This window comes from Gossypium arboreum, chromosome 3 (assembly GCF_025698485.1).
Source record: "Gossypium arboreum isolate Shixiya-1 chromosome 3, ASM2569848v2, whole genome shotgun sequence".
Classification (NCBI taxonomy): Eukaryota; Viridiplantae; Streptophyta; class Magnoliopsida; order Malvales; family Malvaceae; genus Gossypium; species Gossypium arboreum.
The window spans coordinates 123590627-123609247 of NC_069072.1; the positions used below are offsets into that span (position 1 = coordinate 123590627).

The window sequence follows — 18621 nt, forward strand, 5'->3', positions numbered from 1 at the left end:
CAATATTCGCCAACCACACCTACAGATCATAGTGAGCTTATAAGAAATTAATAAGCAACTCATTAACAAATTTTGTCAATGTTTACGGATAATCATAATTTCACTGCAAGCTGTCTTCCTGAGCAACAGTCACTAAATCATTTATAACTGGAGCTACGAAACTCCAAATCAAGTGCCGTTAATTTTCCCTAAAAATAGACTCATATATCTTCTATCCATAAAATTTTCAGAATTTTTGGTTTAGCCAATAAATACCAGATTTTTCTCAAAGTTTCCCATGTTTCACTGTTTGACTAATCTGACCACTCTTCATTACGAATCAAATTTCTCATTGTACAGAATTCAAAATATGTTCTAGTTTATTTCATTTGAAACTAGACTCATTAAGCTTTAATTACATAATTTATTCATATTCTAATTCATCTCCCACAATTTATGGTGATTTTCCAAAGTCACGTTACTGCTGCTGTCCCAAGCAGATTTATTACCAAATCACTCTTTCACACCTAACTTGCATGCTTGTCATTTAAACATGTATATCACCAATCAATCATCACATATCTATGATTTTACTTAAGCATAATCTCCATGTCATCATTTTAAAGCACAACATGTTAGCCGATTTCCCTTTAGCATCTAAGGCACATGCATGCTCATTTGTTTGGCTCAACTTCACATATCTTCCATTTTTCATCAAAAGAACATGAAACAACAACCATTTCCTTCATTTTAATTCATGACCAAATGCTCACAACACAACCAAAAATCAAAATATACTTCAAGAGTTAAGGTAGAATCAAGAAGAACTCATGAACCTCAAAATAAAAGCAAGGTACCAAGAACTTACCTTCAATTTTCCTCCTCCTAATGACCGAATACTCAAGAGCTTTCTCCTCTCCTTTCTCTTCTCTAACTTTCAGCTATGATGAACAAAGATGGACAAAACTTTGTTCTTTTCACCCCTTTTTCTTTTAATAAAACTTCATATTTCATTCATTTAATTCTTTAATACAAAAGACATGTAATTCTTATCATGAAACATTTACCTAACCCATTATCATGAAACATTTACCTAACCCATTATCATGAAACATTTACCTAACCCATTATCATGGAATATTTACCTAATCTATTGTCATGGAACATTTACCTAACCCATTATCAATTTGTATCAATTTGTACCATAAATTATGGATATCAAGTGTACATTTTGTCTACAACAACATGATGGCTGGCCACTTCATGTAAAATGGGAGGTTTATCATGCAAATCCTCCTATTTTGCACTCCTATTTATTTGGCCACTTCAATTTAGCCTATAGCATTTTCAAACATTTTCACATAGGTCCTATTTCATAATTTCACTCACAAATGACAAAATCAAAGCATGAAATTTTGTCAACATTCACAGAATTCCCGAAAATTGGGGCGTTACAACTCTACCCTCCTTAAAGAAATTTCGTCCTCGAAATTTACCTAATCCAAACAGATGAGGGTATTGCTGTTGCATCGTCTCTTCTGGCTCCCAAGTAGCTTCTTCCCTCCCATGATTACGCCACAGTACTTTTACCAACGGAACCGACTTCCTTCTTAGAACTTTAACCTCTCGATCTAAAATTTGTATGGGTTCTTCCTCAAAGGTCAAATCGGTCCTTACTTGATCTCCTCCACGGCACAACATGTGAGGGATCCGATCGATATCGTCTTAACATAGACACATGAAAAACGTCATGGATTCTGTCTAACTCTGGTGGTAACTCTAACTGATACGCTACTGGCCCTACCCGCTTAAGAACTCGACAAGGCCCTATAAATCGCGGACTCAATTTGCCTTTCTTGCCGAATCTCAAGATCTTCTTCCAAGGTGAAACCTTTAAGAAAACCATATCCCCAACCGCGAACTCTATCTCTTTGTGGTTTAGGTCCGCATACGACTTCTGTCTATCAGATGCCTCTTTTAATCGATCTCTTATCAACTTAACCTTACTTTCAGTATCTACCACCAACTCTGGTCCAAGCACTTGTCGTTCACCCAACTCTGTCCAACACGTAGGCGTACGACATCTCCGCCCATAAAGTGCCTCATATGGAGCCATCTGAATACTTGCTTGGTAGCTGTTATTGTATGCAAACTTCGCCAATGGCAAGTAGTCCTCCCAACTCCCACGAAAATCGATGATACAACCCCTTAACATATCCTCCAAAATCTGAATAACCCTCTCCGACTGTCCATCTGTCTGTGGGTGAAAGGCAGTACTGAAATCCAAACGTGTATCCAATGCCTCCTGCAACTTCTTCCAGAACCGAGATGTAAACCTAGGGTCTCGGTCGGAAATAATCGACACTGGCACTCCATGTAGTCATACTATCTCTGCCACATACAACCTAGCCAACTTTTGCGGGAGTAATCAAGACTGATCGGTATGAAATGGGCAGATTTTGTTAACCTATCCACCACTACCCACACAGAATCTTTCTTGGTGGGTGTCAAAGGTAGCCCACTCACAAAGTCCATAGTGACTCTCTCCCACTTCCACAATGGAATTTTCACCGGTTGCAGTAATCTAGAAGGAAATTGATGTTCAGCTTTCACTTGCTGGCATGTCAGACATTTCCCCACGAACTCCGTTACTTCTTGTTTAAGCCCAGGCCACCAGTACAGTTCTCGCAAGTCGTGATACAACTTATTTCCTCCAGGATGCATGGCACAAAGTCCTCCATGAGCTTCCTTCAATATTGACTGTCTCAAGTCAGAGTCCTTCGGAACACAAATTCTTCCTCGGAAGCATAAAACTCCTTCAGTATTCAGTCCAAAATCCTCATTCTCACCCTTCTCAACTTGCTGAAACCGAAGAATCAACGAGTTATCCTTCAACTATTTTTCTTTAATTTGTTCAGTCCAAATAGGTCTCACTTGCAATTACGCTAATGAGACTTCCATCATCAAACAGACTCAAACGTGCAAACAAGGCTCTCAAATCGAAACAACCCTTCGACTCAACGCGCCGACCACCACGTTAGCCTTACCTAGGTGGTACTCAATCGAACAGTCGTAATCCTTAAGCAACTCTACCCATCTTCGTTGCCTAAGGTTTAACTCCTTCTGAGTTAACAGATACTTTAGGCTCTTATGGTCCGTGTATATGATACACTTTTCTCCATATAAATAATGTCTCCTGATTTTCAACGCGAATATCACTGCTGCTAGCTCTAAGTCATGCGTAGGGTAGTTTGCTTCATGAGACTTAAGCTGTCGGGAAGCATAAGCGACCACCTTACCCTCTTGCATCAGTACACATCCTAACCCCACATGTGACGCATCATTGTACACGATGAAGTCCTTCCCAAACTCCGGTTGAATCAACACCGGTGCTTGATCAATACCTTTTCAAATGGTCAAAAGCTTTTTGTCGACTCTCGGTCCGACAAATGCTACCCTTTCCTAACAGTTTAATCAATGGTGCAAAGAATCGAGAAAATCCTTCTACGAACCTTCGGTAATAGCCCGCCAAACCCGAAAACTCCAAATTTCCGATCATCGATTTTGGTGGCTTCCATCCCGAATCGCCTCAATTTTTGAGGATCCACTCTAATTCCTTCAATAGAAACCACATGACCTAGAAAAGCCACTTCTGCAACCAAAATTCACACTTACTAAACTTTGCATACGGTTCCTTTTCTCTCAAAGACTTGCAAAGACAATCGTAGATGCTCCTCATGTTTCTCCTCGGTTTCGAGTATACCGAATATCATCGATGAAAACTACCACGAATCGGTCCAAGTAAGGTTGGAACACTCGATTCATTAGATCCATGAAAGCGGCAGGTGCGTTCGTCAACCCAAACAACATAACCGGGAACTCGTAATGACCATATCGAGTCCTGAATGCTGTCTTATGAATATCCACTTCCTTTACCCTTAACTGATGGTATCCAGATCGAAGGTCAATCTTGAAAAATACCGAAGCTCCTCTAAGTTGGTCAAATAAATCATCAATCCTTGGCAGAGGGTATTTGTTCTTTATCGTCAGTTTGTTCAACTGGCGGTAATCGATGCACATACGCATTGTCCCGTCCTTTTTCTTCACAAATAGCACCGGTGCTCCCCATAGAGACAGGCTTGGCCTAATGAAGCCTTTATCCAACAACTCTTGAATTTGAGCCTTTAACTCCACTAACTCCTTCGGTGCCATCCTATACGGTGCGATGGACACAGGCGCTGTTCCAGGCAACAAATCTATTCCAAACTCAACTTCTCGGTTCGGAGGTAATCCTGGAAGCTCCTCCGGAAAAACATCTTGGAACTCCTTTATGGTCCTAACCTTATCCACTGTCAGTCCCTCCTCTTCTGACTGACTTACAAATGCCAAATAGACCTCATAACCTTTCCGAATCCACTTTTCGGCTCTTAATACCGACACCATATTGGACAAATAATCCCTTCGCTCACCTATCACCATAACCTCCTCATCCTTTGTGGTCCTTAATACCATTCGTTTAGTGGCACAATCCAGAGTCGCGTTATGCTTAACAAGCCAGTCCATTCCCAAAATGAGATCAAACTCTCCAAATGGTAACTCCATCAGATCTCCAGGGAAAATCTTACCTTGAGTTTCTAAGGGTACATCCCTATACAGTTTGTCTACCCTAACCGAGTGACCCAAAGGACTTAGTACAGATACCCCACTCACAATCTCCTCAGAGTGCACACCCAACGACCCAGATATGGCACATGCAACATAGGAATGAGTAGATCCAACATCCACCAAGGCAGTATACGGCATGCTAGAAATAAAAAACGTACCAATTATAACGTCAGGTGCGTCACCCTCCTCGCGGCGACGAGCAGCATATACCAAAGCTGGCTAACGAGCCTCAGTGTTAATAGTACCCTTGCCAGGTGCCCCACGTCCATGGCCATTGCCACCGCGACCTCGGCCATGACCTCTCGACGGCGATGGTCTACCTCGCGCTGTTTGCACGGGTTACACAGCCCTTTGGTCAACCACTTGAGCCTGAGCTGGCCTCTTAGGACAATCCCTGATCTTATGTTCCTTTGATCCACAACGAAGACAAGCCCCAGAACGTTTCCAACATTCCCCAGATGCATTCTACCACAATCTCCACAAGCTTGTGGTCTAACAAGATTCACCGGAACCGCCGAATCGGTTCTTCCATCCTAGCTCTCTTAACATTCCGGTTTGCGGACCAGTTGGTCCAAGATCTCTCCGAACCGATTTCGATCCCTATCACAGCTTCTTTCGTTCACTTGCTTCACCTCTTGACTATCTTAGCCTTTTCTACCAGTCAAAGAAAAATCGCGCTCTCTTTGCGAGCTATGAGCACCCTTAGCTCATCCCTGAGGCCATCCTCAAAACGAACACTGCGCTCGTGTTCGGTAGAGACAATACCATTAGTATACCGGCTTAATCGTAGAAACTCTGCCTCATATTCAGCAACGGTCTTACCACCCTAGGTCAGGTTCAGGAATTCCTTCCTTCGCGCATCCACATAGCTAGCTCCGACATACTTCACCTTGAAGGATTGCTTAAACAACTCCTGTGTTACCCTCTCACTGGGTACCTCTCTCACAAATGATCCACCACCGACGCCTCATCCGTAGTAAGGATATCGCTCCTTTTAACTTTTGCTCTCTCGAAGCGTCTAAGTCATCCATAATTAGCTCCGTGGCTTCCACCAAGATTTCACCACATTTGGGGCTACTCCAGATACACCCTAAAACTTCCGCTCCGTTGGCGGAGTCACTCGAAATGGACCCCTATTCATGGGCCCGATATTAGCTCCACCACCCTTTCCAAAACTCTTAACATGGCTCGGGACGAGCGTCATCCCCCGCGGCCCAATCATACGGCCCATTCTCATCCACCGGTGGTGGTCGTGCTACTCCAGCGGGTATGTGTTCAGAAGACGAAGATCCGGCTTGAGTACTACCTCGGCCTCGACCACGGCCTCGACCACGGCCTCTACCTCGAGTAGCTCTCGTACTCATATTGATTTATCTGATTACGAATTTTATGCAGTTAGTTTACTGTTTCCACTGTTTATTACAGAATATCTTATGAACAGATAAAGTTTCAGGGTTGTTCTCGCGTAACCATAATTTAGCTCACTGCTCGGTTTCTAGGGCTTAGTTTACCCTACGGTCCTCGGTTTCATAGCCTTTACGCTATATTATCTATAGTACTATCTCTAAGGTTTAGTACTAACTACTGATGCAGATTCAAGATATAAAAGCAGAATAGTACTTACGACCTTGGTGCCGGGATTCATGTGCCACCTCATCGGTTTTCAGATAAACTCAAAAGATTTAGACTTTTGAAATCCATTTTCCAAACATTTGTTTTAAAAAACAAGTTTGGAGATTATCTCCTTTAAATAGGAAATTTTCAAAAGTCGATTTTTCCAAAATACCCTTTTTTTGGCATAAAGTTTTGAAAACCCTTTTTGGACCCGATCCACGTACCGAGTTATTGTAACCTAGGCTCGATACCACTAAATGTAGCACCCCAAACCCGCCCAGACGTTAAGGCCAAATCCGACATGCCACTTTGAAGTCAAAACCCGTGTTCCCTTTTTAGTGTTTTAAAGATAATTTCATTATAGGTTAAAGTGAATGGAAGTCGGGCACCGTGTAGGTATCCATAACGAGGAGGTGAGCCATGAAGGTCGCTAAGTACCAAGCTCTCCGATTGGATCCAATCCTGACATGTCCACATCCATTGCCACACTTGGTTATAACAAGTTGAAATTTCTTTGAGTGGTTATCTTTGGTAAATTGAATATTCGTGTCATCGTGTTATTTAAAAATATCGTTTTGAAATCGTGCCTAAATCTAGCCCATTTGAATTATTATTATCCATCAATTTAAAGTTGTTTAAAATAATATAATCTCGAAAATCAAAGAAGAAAATAAAGTTAAAATGGCCTTATTACAACCCCAAAACTTAAATAGTAATTAAAAATAACTTAAGAAAACCAGTCTCTTTTCAAACCCAAAAGTGTTCACAATGGCCACTCTGAATCCCTCCGGCTCCAAGTCACCTACATCAAGACTCACTGCAAGGTTAAAGAAGGGTGAGTTTAGGGAAACTCAGTATGTAAGGAAAACCCATTCAAAGCCCAAGTCACTCAAGCCCATTGGGCCTAAGCCCATTCAAGTAATAATGGTCTTGGGCCGAGCCCTTTTCAGATTATAATAAACGGGCCTTAGCCCCTTATTCAGATAATGATGTGGCCCAGGCCCATTTCAAAATACATGCAACATCAAGAAACATATGCAAGCCCATTTGGGAGACTACTCAACCCACCAACCACTACACTCCACCCGTACCAGCCATACACTCCATGTGGGAATAGCTCAACCCACCCAAATTTAACACTCCACAGATTGCGACCTTGCTGCTCGATTATCAAGAATTGAGGCAAAGCCTCCAAGACGTGGACAAGCCACTTTCGATACTTCCTCCGTCAATATCCCATCCCATGCATCGATAATAACAACATGGCATGTAGTAAATAACAACATCAAACATGCATTTAGGTCAATTTAACCCTAGGGTATTTGGTAATTTATCTCCGGGGTAAAACTATAAAATTTTCACTTTTAAAGGTATTTCAGTAATTTATCTATTTTAGGGTTTTCATGCATATTCCTACCTTTCACGTACTAACAGAATCACTATCGAGGGTTCTTACCGAATTGGGCCCGTTGGCCCATCATTCCAATTTTGGCCCATTAAGCCCAAAAATATCGAGGGCACAAAAATCATGCACTTTGCGGTCCAAACATTGCAGCTTACCAAAACATTAATCGATTTACCTCACGAGCATTCGCACACTCAAAATCTACAAAATACCGGTTTTCGCATTTCGCTTTTCGACTTTTTCCGATCTAGACTAAGAAAGAGGGTGTTAGTTACACACCTGTTTGCGACGATATGTTGACGAGATCCACACACGAACCGCCTACAATTGGATTACTAACACGTTAATCTAACTATTTAAATACAAACTACATATTAACCCCTTACAATATTCGGCCAACCACACCTACAGATCATAGTGAGCTTATAAGAAATTAATAAGCAACTCATTAACAAATTTTTGTCAATGTTTACCACATAATCATAATTTCACTGCAAGCTGTCTTCCTGAGCAACAGTCACTAAATCATTTAAAACTGGAGCTACGAAACTCCAAATCAAGTGCCGTTAATTTTCCCTGAAAATAGACTCATATATTTTCTATCCATAAAATTTTCAGAATTTTTGGTTTAGCCAATAAATACCAGATTTTTCTCAAAGTTTCCCATGTTTCACTGTTTGACTAATCTGACCACTCTTTATTACGAATCAAATTTCTCATTATACAGAATTCAAAATATGTTCTAGTTTATTTCATTTGAAACTAGACTCATTAAGATTTAATTACATAATTTATTCAGCTTCTAATTCATCTCCCACAATTTATGGTGATTTTCCAAAGTCACGTTACTGCTGCTGTCCCAAGCAGATTTATTACCAAATCACTCTTTCACACCTAACTTGCATGCTTGTTATTTAAACATGTATATCACCAATCAATCATCACATATCTATGATTTTACTTAAGCATAATCTCCATGTCATCATTTTAAAGCACAACATGTTAGCCGATTTCCTTTAGCATCTAAGGCACATGCATGCTCATTTGTTTGGCTCAACTTCACATATCTTCCATTTTTCATCAAAAGAACATGAAACAACAACCATTTCCTTCATTTTAATTCATGACCAAATGCTCACAACACAACCAAAATCAAAATATACTTCAAGAGTTAAGGTAGAATCAAGAAGAACTCATGAACCTCAAAATAAAAGCAAGGTACCAAGAACTTACCTTCAATTTTCCTCCTCCTAATGACCGAATACTCAAGAGCTTTCTCCTCTCCTTTCTCTTCTCTAACTTTCAGCTATGATGAACAAAGATGGACAAAACTTTGTTCTTTTCACCCCTTTTTCTTTTAATAAAACTTCATATTTCATTCATTTAATTCTTTAATACAAAAGACATGTAATTCTTATCATGAAACATTTACCTAACCCATTATCATGAAACATTTACCTAACCCATTATCATGAAACATTTACCTAACCCATTATCATGGAATATTTACCTAATCCATTGTCATGGAACATTTACCTAACCCATTATCAATTTGTATCAATTTGTACCATAAATTATGGATATCAAGTGTACATTTTGTCTACAACAACATGATGGCTGGCCACTTCATGTAAAATGGGAGGTTTATCATGCAAATCCTCCTATTTTGCACTCCTATTTATTTGGCCACTTCAATTTAGCCTATAGCATTTTTAAACATTTTCACATAGGTCTTATTTCATAATTTCACTCGCAAATGATAAAATCAAAGCATGAAATTTTGTCAACATTCACAGAATTCCCGAAAATTGGGGCGTTACATAAATACATTTTATATATAATTTCCTTTTCATTCATATCATGGGTGTATTATAATCTAATAATATTTAAATGCTTAACTCAATTGGTGTTATAAATTAATTAAATATCAATTCAAATAAAAATGATTGAAAACTCATTCTTTTAACAAAATAACAAATATAACTATGAAAATCTTTTTATCATTTTTATAAAATTTATAAAATTAATTTAAAAACAAAATTAATTTAGAAAAACATACTCACACTTAGAACTTGAACCTAGAAAGCCATAGTCTCCAAAATTTCTAATTGTTCTATTTCAACTAAAGGGCGATTTGCTTTTTTAGATCAATTCTTATAAATATGCATTTTATGTACATAATTTAATTTAAAAAATAATATTTTTTCATTCTTTTAAAAATATTTTTCCTTTTAAAAACTAATATTTTAAATTTTGTAAAATAAAAAAACTATATAACTATATAAAAAATGAAGGTATGAAGGCCTTCCAATATGTCACATATGCACAATGTTGAATTTTCTTTTTTACATTACTGGAAAATGGTTAAACCTAAGTGTTAGCCTCTTTATTATGCTTAATTATAATTTTGATTCTATAATCTTTGGTTGTATACAGTTAAATGGTATTTTACATTGTTAAACATAATTTGCATATATTAAAAGGTGTTAAAAGTTAACATATGCTTTAAATTTGCCTTGCTATTCTTTTTTCACATTATAAGAAAATGTCAAATTTTGTTTTGATCTCTATATTATGTTGAACTTTGAATTTAATCCATATATTTTAATTTTGATGTAATTTAGTCCATCCTCTTTTAACTATATTAATTAAAATGTTGATGCCAAATTTTTTAAAAAATATCAATTTATTTTATTATGACAAGTTCAAATTGATATTAATTATTAAGTAATTTTTTATTTCAAAATATTAAACTAATGAATTTAATAAAAAGATTTAATAATAATTATGATTTAAATTTTAAAATTTTTAAAACAAAAAGCAAACTAAATTCGAAAATACAAATATTAAAATCTAAAATATATTTTAATCATCAAATTTTAGCTCTATGATTTTATATAAACAAATAATCAACAACCTCCCCCCGGCTTTCCCGTTCTATCTACCAATTTCAAAGTTTAAGCAGCTTCTTTTTATCTACGCGCACGCCCACCGGTACACTCATGGACTTTCAGTCTCTGTTACCCAGCGATACGCCAAAACACAGTATCCCTTCAATTTCAACTCCCAATTTTATTTTCTCCTCTAAAACGGCTTCTGCAGATACATAAAGATATCCTGGTATGGCGACAGCTGATTACTACTCTGCATCTGTGAAGCAAATCCGATATCCATATTGGCATCCAAGTAATTATAAGCGAACTCCAGGGCATTATTGTTGGCCATTCCCAATTCTTCCTTCCATTTGGGAACGCTTTGAACCTCAGTCATGAATTCCCGAGACACCGCATGTTCCGAACAGCTCGAGTCCGTGTGAACCCTCGGGACCGACTCCGACGAGTCGAAATACACGTAATCGTTACCAATCGCCGTAGCTGCCGGCGGAAATTCACACGTCTCCACGCCTAGTGTCCCAATATCCGGCTTACTCTCCTCAATCTCCGTCACGCTAGCTTTTTTCGTAACGCTTCCTCGCGTTGGTTGTTTTTCGATGCAACCTTTCTTATTGTAAATCCGGCACAGCACCCAATCGTCCAACTGATGGAAAAGAAAACAAAACATTTGATTAATTAACTAACTACTGTTATTATTATTAATTTAATTGGAGTTATAATTGTTTGGTCTGCTTTTGTATGTTGCTGGACCACACTGTGTACGAACAGCGTTTTCTTTGTGTGGTTCAAGTAGGGTAAGGTCACTTCGCCTTCACGTCCCAGTCCAAACAATTATCATGCATGTAAATCACCGCTTTACCCCTAATATTTTAACCACTGAGGTGAGAAAGTGTATTTGTATTGTACCCTTAGGCTGTTTTTCTTGCGAACCGACCGGTCCACGTCGGCTAATCGATACTCATGCATAATCCAATTAGTTTTCTCTCCTTTCGGAGCTTTCCCGGCGTAAAACACCAAAGCCTTTTTAATACCGACCGGTTTCGGTTGCCCAATCGGCTTATCAGCTCCGGTTGCCTTCCAGTACCCAGACCCGGCCGCACGGTTCGGCCTTAAACCGTTCGGATATTTCCTGTCTCTCGGTGAAAAGAAATACCACTCTTTCTCACCGTACAACGCCAAATCTATAAATTACAAATCAAATTAATATAAAACCATACGAAAAATAAAAACGTTTTCCGGAAATTAAAGAAAAGATCAAAAATTACCAGGAAGATCCCAAGGATCGTATTTGTAAAGATCGAGTTCGGCGATAAAAGGGACGGCGATAGACTGAGACGCACATTTACGGCAGAGATAGTGCATCACCAGTTCCTCATCCGTTGGATAGAACCGAAAGCCAGCGGGTAAATGTAACTGTAACTCCGTTGCAGTCATTTTTTTTTCTGACGTTTTTAACCTTTCAGGTATACCTGACCACTTTTTTTTTTTTTTTTCCCCTCTCCTCTCTCCAATCTTTTATGTGGCGACGGCGCTTGAAACTTTAGACATAAGGGAGAAGGAGGAATTTATAGGAGAAGAAGGAGGGACACGTGGCGTAGAGAGATGGAGAGTGGTTCTAGAATCGACGTGGGTGATGAGGTTTTATTGTTTTAATTCATGGAGTGATGAAAGCATGAAGGGACACGTGGAGGAGGTGGAAGTGAAGTGCGTGCGTGTGGACATCTCACGTGCGCGTGATTTTGTCACTGCTTACGCTATTTATTTTGGACGGGAGTTCTCAGAATTAAGCAACATAACACAAAACGACCCTGGAGATTTGTGTAATGAGATGGGTATGTTTTTTTCTCTCCATATTTTCTTAGACTATTTTTGAAGGGTTTAGGTTATGAGCCGACAGTTTAACCGTGGATTCGGACTAACAAGTCGGCTCGCTCGCCCAATCATCGCTATTAGCTGAGCTATTATTTTGACTCCGCAGTGCACCTGTTTTCGTGCCGGCGACGAATGCCCTCCAAAAATAAAAGATGGATAATTCCGAAAAAGGAAATTAGCTTCGCTCTTGCATGCTGGGTGGTCCATCTGATTTTAGTTAAGAATATTTACTGCACCCGAACTTGATTGATATAATAAAATTAATTTTAAACTTAAAATTAGTTATAAAATATAAAATTTATTTAATATTTTATTAATATATGAATAATAATAGAATAAGGGTCTTTTAAATGTACAATATATTTATATGTGATTAATATAAAATAGAGATAATTGTGAAATTAAATATTATAACAATATTATAACATGAGACAATAAAAAATTAAACGCAAGTTATTAGAAATAAACACTTATTCAAAACGCATTAAATTGTCAACCTACACCAAGTTAAAACTTAAAAGAAAAAAAAAAAGAAAGTACCATGACTCGACTTTGCTCATAAACAAATTACTAAATAATATAATTAGTGTTTATGAAAATAAATAAATAAAATAATGACTTCAAAACTTTCTTTACTGAATACCTATTGATTTATTGAATTCAGATATGATTTAAGAACTAAAACATATTTGAATTAGTATCGCAGTCGTATATATTCTTTTGAAAATTGTATTTATGATTCAAATGAGATTTAAAATTTTATTCTTTTAGTTTATATTAAAGATAATGACATAAAGTATTTCAAAAAGATAATGACATGAAGTTGAACTTTTTTTAACTACCAACTATATTATTAGTATTTGTTTGAAATTTCAGTTTATATTATAAAAATATTTTTTTCTTCAAGTAATAGCTTCTTTATGAAGAAATTCGTAAAATAGTCTGTAAGTAATTTTTTTAATGAGACGTTTATGACCACATGAATGATGTTTTTGTAAGAAAAAATCTTTATTAAAATATCGTAGATGCATGTTTGAATCTACTTATTGTTTGAATTTTCTGACTTCGTTCTCCGCTTAGATATTGCTAGTTGTAATATTTTTATTAAATGAATTTATAAATTGAAAATATATTAAATAAATCTTTGAATTCTATCACGTTATTTTAAACATACCTTTTATACTTTTATTATACCTAAACAAGTCTTTATACTATAATTGGTACTTGAATAGAATAAGTTTTTAAATTTTAATTGCCACCTAAATGAGCTTTTTAAAGTTGAATCACATGTTTCAAAGTTCAAACATAAACAAAATTAGTTTGAATATTTTTAGTTTATTAAAATATTAAAATATAAAAAATTCAAAATTTGATAGCAATGTTATTGGACAATGAAAACGAAAATTCGAGATAGAATAATTAAAACATAATATAGAATATATATTTATATAAATAACATAAACAAATACATAAATTTTAAAAATTCATAGAAAATTTAGGATTGGTATGTTATAAATTATTTTACATTAAAAAAGAATTTTATACATAAACAACAAGATAATTTTTGTTTGTTGTATCTAAGCTTTTGTACTCTATGGTTACTATTACATCTCATGTTGAGTTAATTATTTTTGGGGTTTTATTATAGAATAAATATTTAAAGATTAAAATATATTTTAAGTTTTTATATTATGTCAAAAATAGAAGTATAAAGATTAAATATTATATTCGAATGTACTATAAAGACTAAAATTCACTGCAGCAAAATTAATTTTTAGCGGCGTTTTTTAAGGTCTTTAGCGGCGCTTAAAAACTATTTGCGGCCTTTTTACAAGCGTCACAAAAAACGCCGCTATAGACGGAAAAAAAATAAAATATTATAAAAATCATGAAAAATATAAAAAATTTAAAATTGAACCTAAAGGTCTATACTAAAACTATTTTCTCCATCCACAAGACTTAAACCCTAAACATTACTCAAGCATGGAGCTACTTAGACCTAAAAAGTTATAGGTATGTGTATTAATAGTACCCTATTATTCTCACCACAAATAATAAATAAAAATTATTCTGAGAGTCAGTCAAAAGTACCACAAGCTCCAAAACTTAAAACCATACAACAAGAACCAGTTGTAAGATATGGTTGTTTTCAAAGGATTGTCCCACAAACGCAGGGCAAATTTTTATGAAGCAGAAGCAAGTAGCAATTAAATATAATAATAGTGTATAAATAAGTACATAAATAAATAATATAAAGTGCAATTCTTGGTAAATGATATATGCCTCGAAAGGTAATAAAAAAAGAAGCTTTTGTAGGCATGAATAATAGCAGTAGTAGCTGTTGCAGCCACAGCTGCAGGAGCCATTTTCTCCATAGACCTCAATCCAAGTATGTGTTCTTTTTTTTTTTTCACCCATGCAACCGGAGGCTATCAAAGCCCTCCAAAGATTTTCTTTTATGTTTTTTCGAAAATAAAAATCGAAATTCCCCAGATTTAAACACCAACATCACCAATAACAAATAGTAAAAGAAAATCCAACATCCCCATTTGTAAAAAAGGAAAAGAACAAAGGAAAACAATTCGGTAAATTCGGTAAATTCGGAAAATAACAAATAGTTTCAATTACTTGCTGGCCCACCATGAGCACTGACGGTTGATTCCTCATTGTTGAATAGCTGAGGCTGATTACTGAAGTCCCCATATGATGGTCTACCAGCATCAGAATCTTCAGGGTTACTTGCACCACTCTGGTTTGCAGCTCTCTGATCCAATGAAATATTCTGAACACGAGCTGCTAGTGTATCCTGACCAGACTTGGTAGGGAAATGAACAGAAGGCGGCATTATCCATCGCATCCAATCAATCCGCTTCCTTACTTGGTCACCCTAAAATGTGAAAGCAAAAGTGATCAAAGCAAACCATACCACATAATTTTAGTCCTATCTTCTAACAAAACTATTAATTAAGCATAAAAAATAAAGATGCATGCAAGTCTTGATGGTTGATAAGACCAGGCATTTCAATATTGATAAAACATACATCCCAAGATTATCAAATATAGAAAGTACCTGCACTTCCACAACTGTTGAACTTTGCAAAGCATCCGTTATCAGCTGAATATTATCAGTCAAAAGTGAAACCTGAAAAGGAGAAGCCATAGAAAATATGCCGCGTTTGTACAACAAGCATTAAAATTTAGAAAAGAAAATTGCTTTGGGAAAGCAAAATCACTACAAGCTTATCCAACAACAAATTTCTAAACCAATGTTGTTAAGGGCGCAAGATGCACAAAGTGCAAAGAAAAAGCACGTTTATGTGGGATGCCTGTAAAATAAGCTTAAGATGTACAATTCTGATTAAAAAACACAAAATTGATTTGGTATTATCTACAAAACATGCAATCTTTTTCTTTTAATCATGTAGGTCAATATGCACTATTATCTCCTTGCCCATGCTTCTTGTAGAATACTCAAATACTGAGAAGTAGAGAAGTTGATATTGTCCCCATTTTTACTAGCAAAGAGAATTTCAACCATGTAGACATTTTTTATGAATATTGCCCTACAAAACAGCATGCCTAGGTGCATCTAGCGAGTGCCTAACCAAATGGTCTTGGTTATAGGGACTTGACGCTCGATGTTTTTTTAGGTTTGATGCTCTTTGTTATTCGACACAAAGGCACAAAACCAAGAAAATGATGCTCACTACCTGATCTGGAAAGAAATGACATAATCACAAAAGCTCAATTTCTAGAGGATGACGGTAGATCACTACTATATATAGGACTAACATCCAGAAGATGATAGTTGGTGCATTGTTATGTTCCAAGTCTAGGATCAAATCACCATACAATTAATAAAGAACTCAAATTTGAAGAAAGGTTTTTCCCTTATTTCAATTCTAAATTTTGCCTATGGTTGTTTACGTTGGAATGGATTTACTGAAACTTTCGACTCATTTTATTCATTAATAATATTCCTCTTAAATAGAGGTTTACAATTTAAAAAACAAGATGCAAAACCACAATTTCATGTTCTACTATGAAAAAGAAGATAAGAAATCTAAGTATACTAATTTATAAGGAAAGTTTATTTAAACTAACAAGGGAATTTTAAGAAATAAAAATGAGACGCAAATCTCAAGAAAATCATAATCAGATCTCCTAACATGCACTGTGTTATACCTTAGGCAAAAGGTTCAAATGTGATATGATCATTCCAATAAAACTTATGAGTCATAATATGAAATACTGGGAAAAAGTCTTCGAGTAACATTTAAGACAACATGCAAAGAGAAAGCATATGACAGAGTACCTAGAGACATTCTTTGATGTGTTTCAACAAGAACTAGCAGCAGGTGTGAAACTGAAGACTAGGTTTCTCAATTCTTTGAATTTTAATTTATGTTCTTGGAAATAGAAAAATAGCTTGAAAATCCAGTAGTTACGTGTTTCTCGAATTTTAATTTATAAAAAATTTTGACAAAACCTAAAGTGCAAAATTCCACAGGCTTTCACAGTTTTGAAATTCTCTTAAAACACACAAATGACAACTGTATAAACTTCAATTAAAATAGGTTTGCTTTTAATGATAACCACATAACTTGCCTCAACAATATGACAGAGAAGTCCACAGGTGCAGATGTTATAAACATGCATAACGCTAACAGATGAAACTAGCTCTGAGCACAGGAACTACACAATCAGGCATGAAGCTAGCTCCACATTCTGAAAAAAAAAACTCACCTTTTTGAAGCCGGCTATTAATTTAATAGGAACCCAGCCCTGGTCATCCATGTTCTGCCTCAAGTAGGTATCCTTAATTAGATTTTCATTACTGCAACAAAGAAACAGGCAGTTAGCTTTGTGGGTGACATCAATACCAAGATATGCCCGCTGAATTAACGAAGTTGACCTAAGTCACCACGCAAACAAAGCATTACCTGAAATAATAATCTATCTGATTCACTATACTAGCATGCAACTGATTGTCATGAGGCTCAGGGGCTGGGAAAAACAGACTGCAGATATAACAGACTGCAGATAAGTGATCTTGTTTTCCATGTCTTCGAGAAGCTTCTCGCGTTCCTTGAGAAGAAGGGTTTTAGCATCAATGCTTTGAATTGTTTCTTCGATAACAGATTCTACAATCATATTTACAAAGCATCAAAGAATTGAAGATTACGATTAGTAATTTGTTTCTAATGAAGCGTTTATCGTTAAAAAGAAATTGAGAGGGAAAATACCCAAACGAGAGAGCTTTAGCTTGGCGTCATCCAAATGGGAGGCAAATTTTGAGAGTAAAAGGAGGTGAGAAAGAAGATGAGAAGCGGGTAACCAAACTTTTTTTTTTTTCGTTGTGAGCGGGATTTTGAAACCGGGATAAAAAATAATAGTGTTTTGTGGCGTTTTTAATTTTTATTAAAAACGTCACTATAGTCCAATTATTTTTGTGGTTTTTACTCAAAAACGCTATTATTGTTCAATTTTGATTTTTTTATTTTTAACATATTTTTCCTATTTTTCTTATAAATTTTTGTGTTGACATTATTATTTTTAGAATTTTTTTAATTTTGAATATTAAATTTTTAACTGAAATATGAACTAAAATATTAAATATTAAATTTTTAAGTTTTTATTTTTATTTTTATTTTTATTTTTATTTTTTGAAGATTTTTAATTTTAAATTATCATATAAAATACAAAAGGAAACTTTAATGAAATAAAATGAAATCGATGAATTAAAAAATACAAAATGACACGATAATACAAGTATTATTCTTTTAGGTATAGTCCGCTTTAGTTGTTTAGATTTTTATACAAATGGCATTTAATTATATATATACACCTAAATTTTAATAGAGATACATCTTAGAATTATATATGAATTTCGGTTTAATGTGTAATTGTAGACGTGAAATTCTAATTGTGGTTTAAATGTATAGTTAAAACTTTAATTTTGATTTAATCATATAAATTTTAAAAATAAATACATCAATATATTTTTCTATTGGATAAATATAAATATTTATGTATGCAATATATAAATATAAAATGATATTATATCAATAATTGAGTTAATAATTTACAAGAACTGGATCAAATTAAAGTTCATGTATACAATTGCACACTAAATCATTGTTAGAAAAAGAAACATTTATCGGGGATTTTGGATTTTGAATTGGGGAAAAA

At 35.6% G+C, this 18621-nt stretch overlaps 2 protein-coding genes and 1 long non-coding RNA gene across 3 annotated transcripts; 1 reads left to right on the forward strand and 2 right to left on the reverse strand.

Moving 5' to 3' along the window:
* Positions 1–10437: 10437 nt before the first annotated feature.
* Positions 10438–12180, reverse strand: LOC108465056 (NAC domain-containing protein 2-like). The gene is made up of 3 exons (XM_017753524.2): positions 11823–12180; positions 11464–11738; positions 10438–11200 (listed from the first exon to the last, which is right to left on the reverse strand). The coding sequence occupies exons 1-3, from the start codon at positions 11989–11991 to the stop codon at positions 10748–10750; spliced, it is 897 nt and encodes a 298-aa protein (XP_017609013.1). The 5' UTR covers positions 11992–12180; the 3' UTR covers positions 10438–10747.
* Positions 12181–12342: 162 nt separating this feature from the next.
* LOC128290400 (uncharacterized) lies at positions 12343–12726 on the forward strand. The gene is made up of 2 exons (XR_008280219.1): positions 12343–12389; positions 12536–12726. It is a non-coding gene; the product is annotated as an uncharacterized LOC128290400 (long non-coding RNA).
* Positions 12727–14609: 1883 nt separating this feature from the next.
* LOC108456083 (la-related protein 1C-like) lies at positions 14610–17797 on the reverse strand. The gene is made up of 5 exons (XM_053026385.1): positions 17676–17797; positions 17373–17573; positions 17176–17266; positions 15500–15571; positions 14610–15316 (listed from the first exon to the last, which is right to left on the reverse strand). Exons 3-5 carry the CDS (start codon positions 17224–17226, stop codon positions 15050–15052), a joined length of 390 nt encoding a protein of 129 aa, XP_052882345.1. The 5' UTR covers positions 17227–17266; positions 17373–17573; positions 17676–17797; the 3' UTR covers positions 14610–15049.
* Positions 17798–18621: the final 824 nt, after the last annotated feature.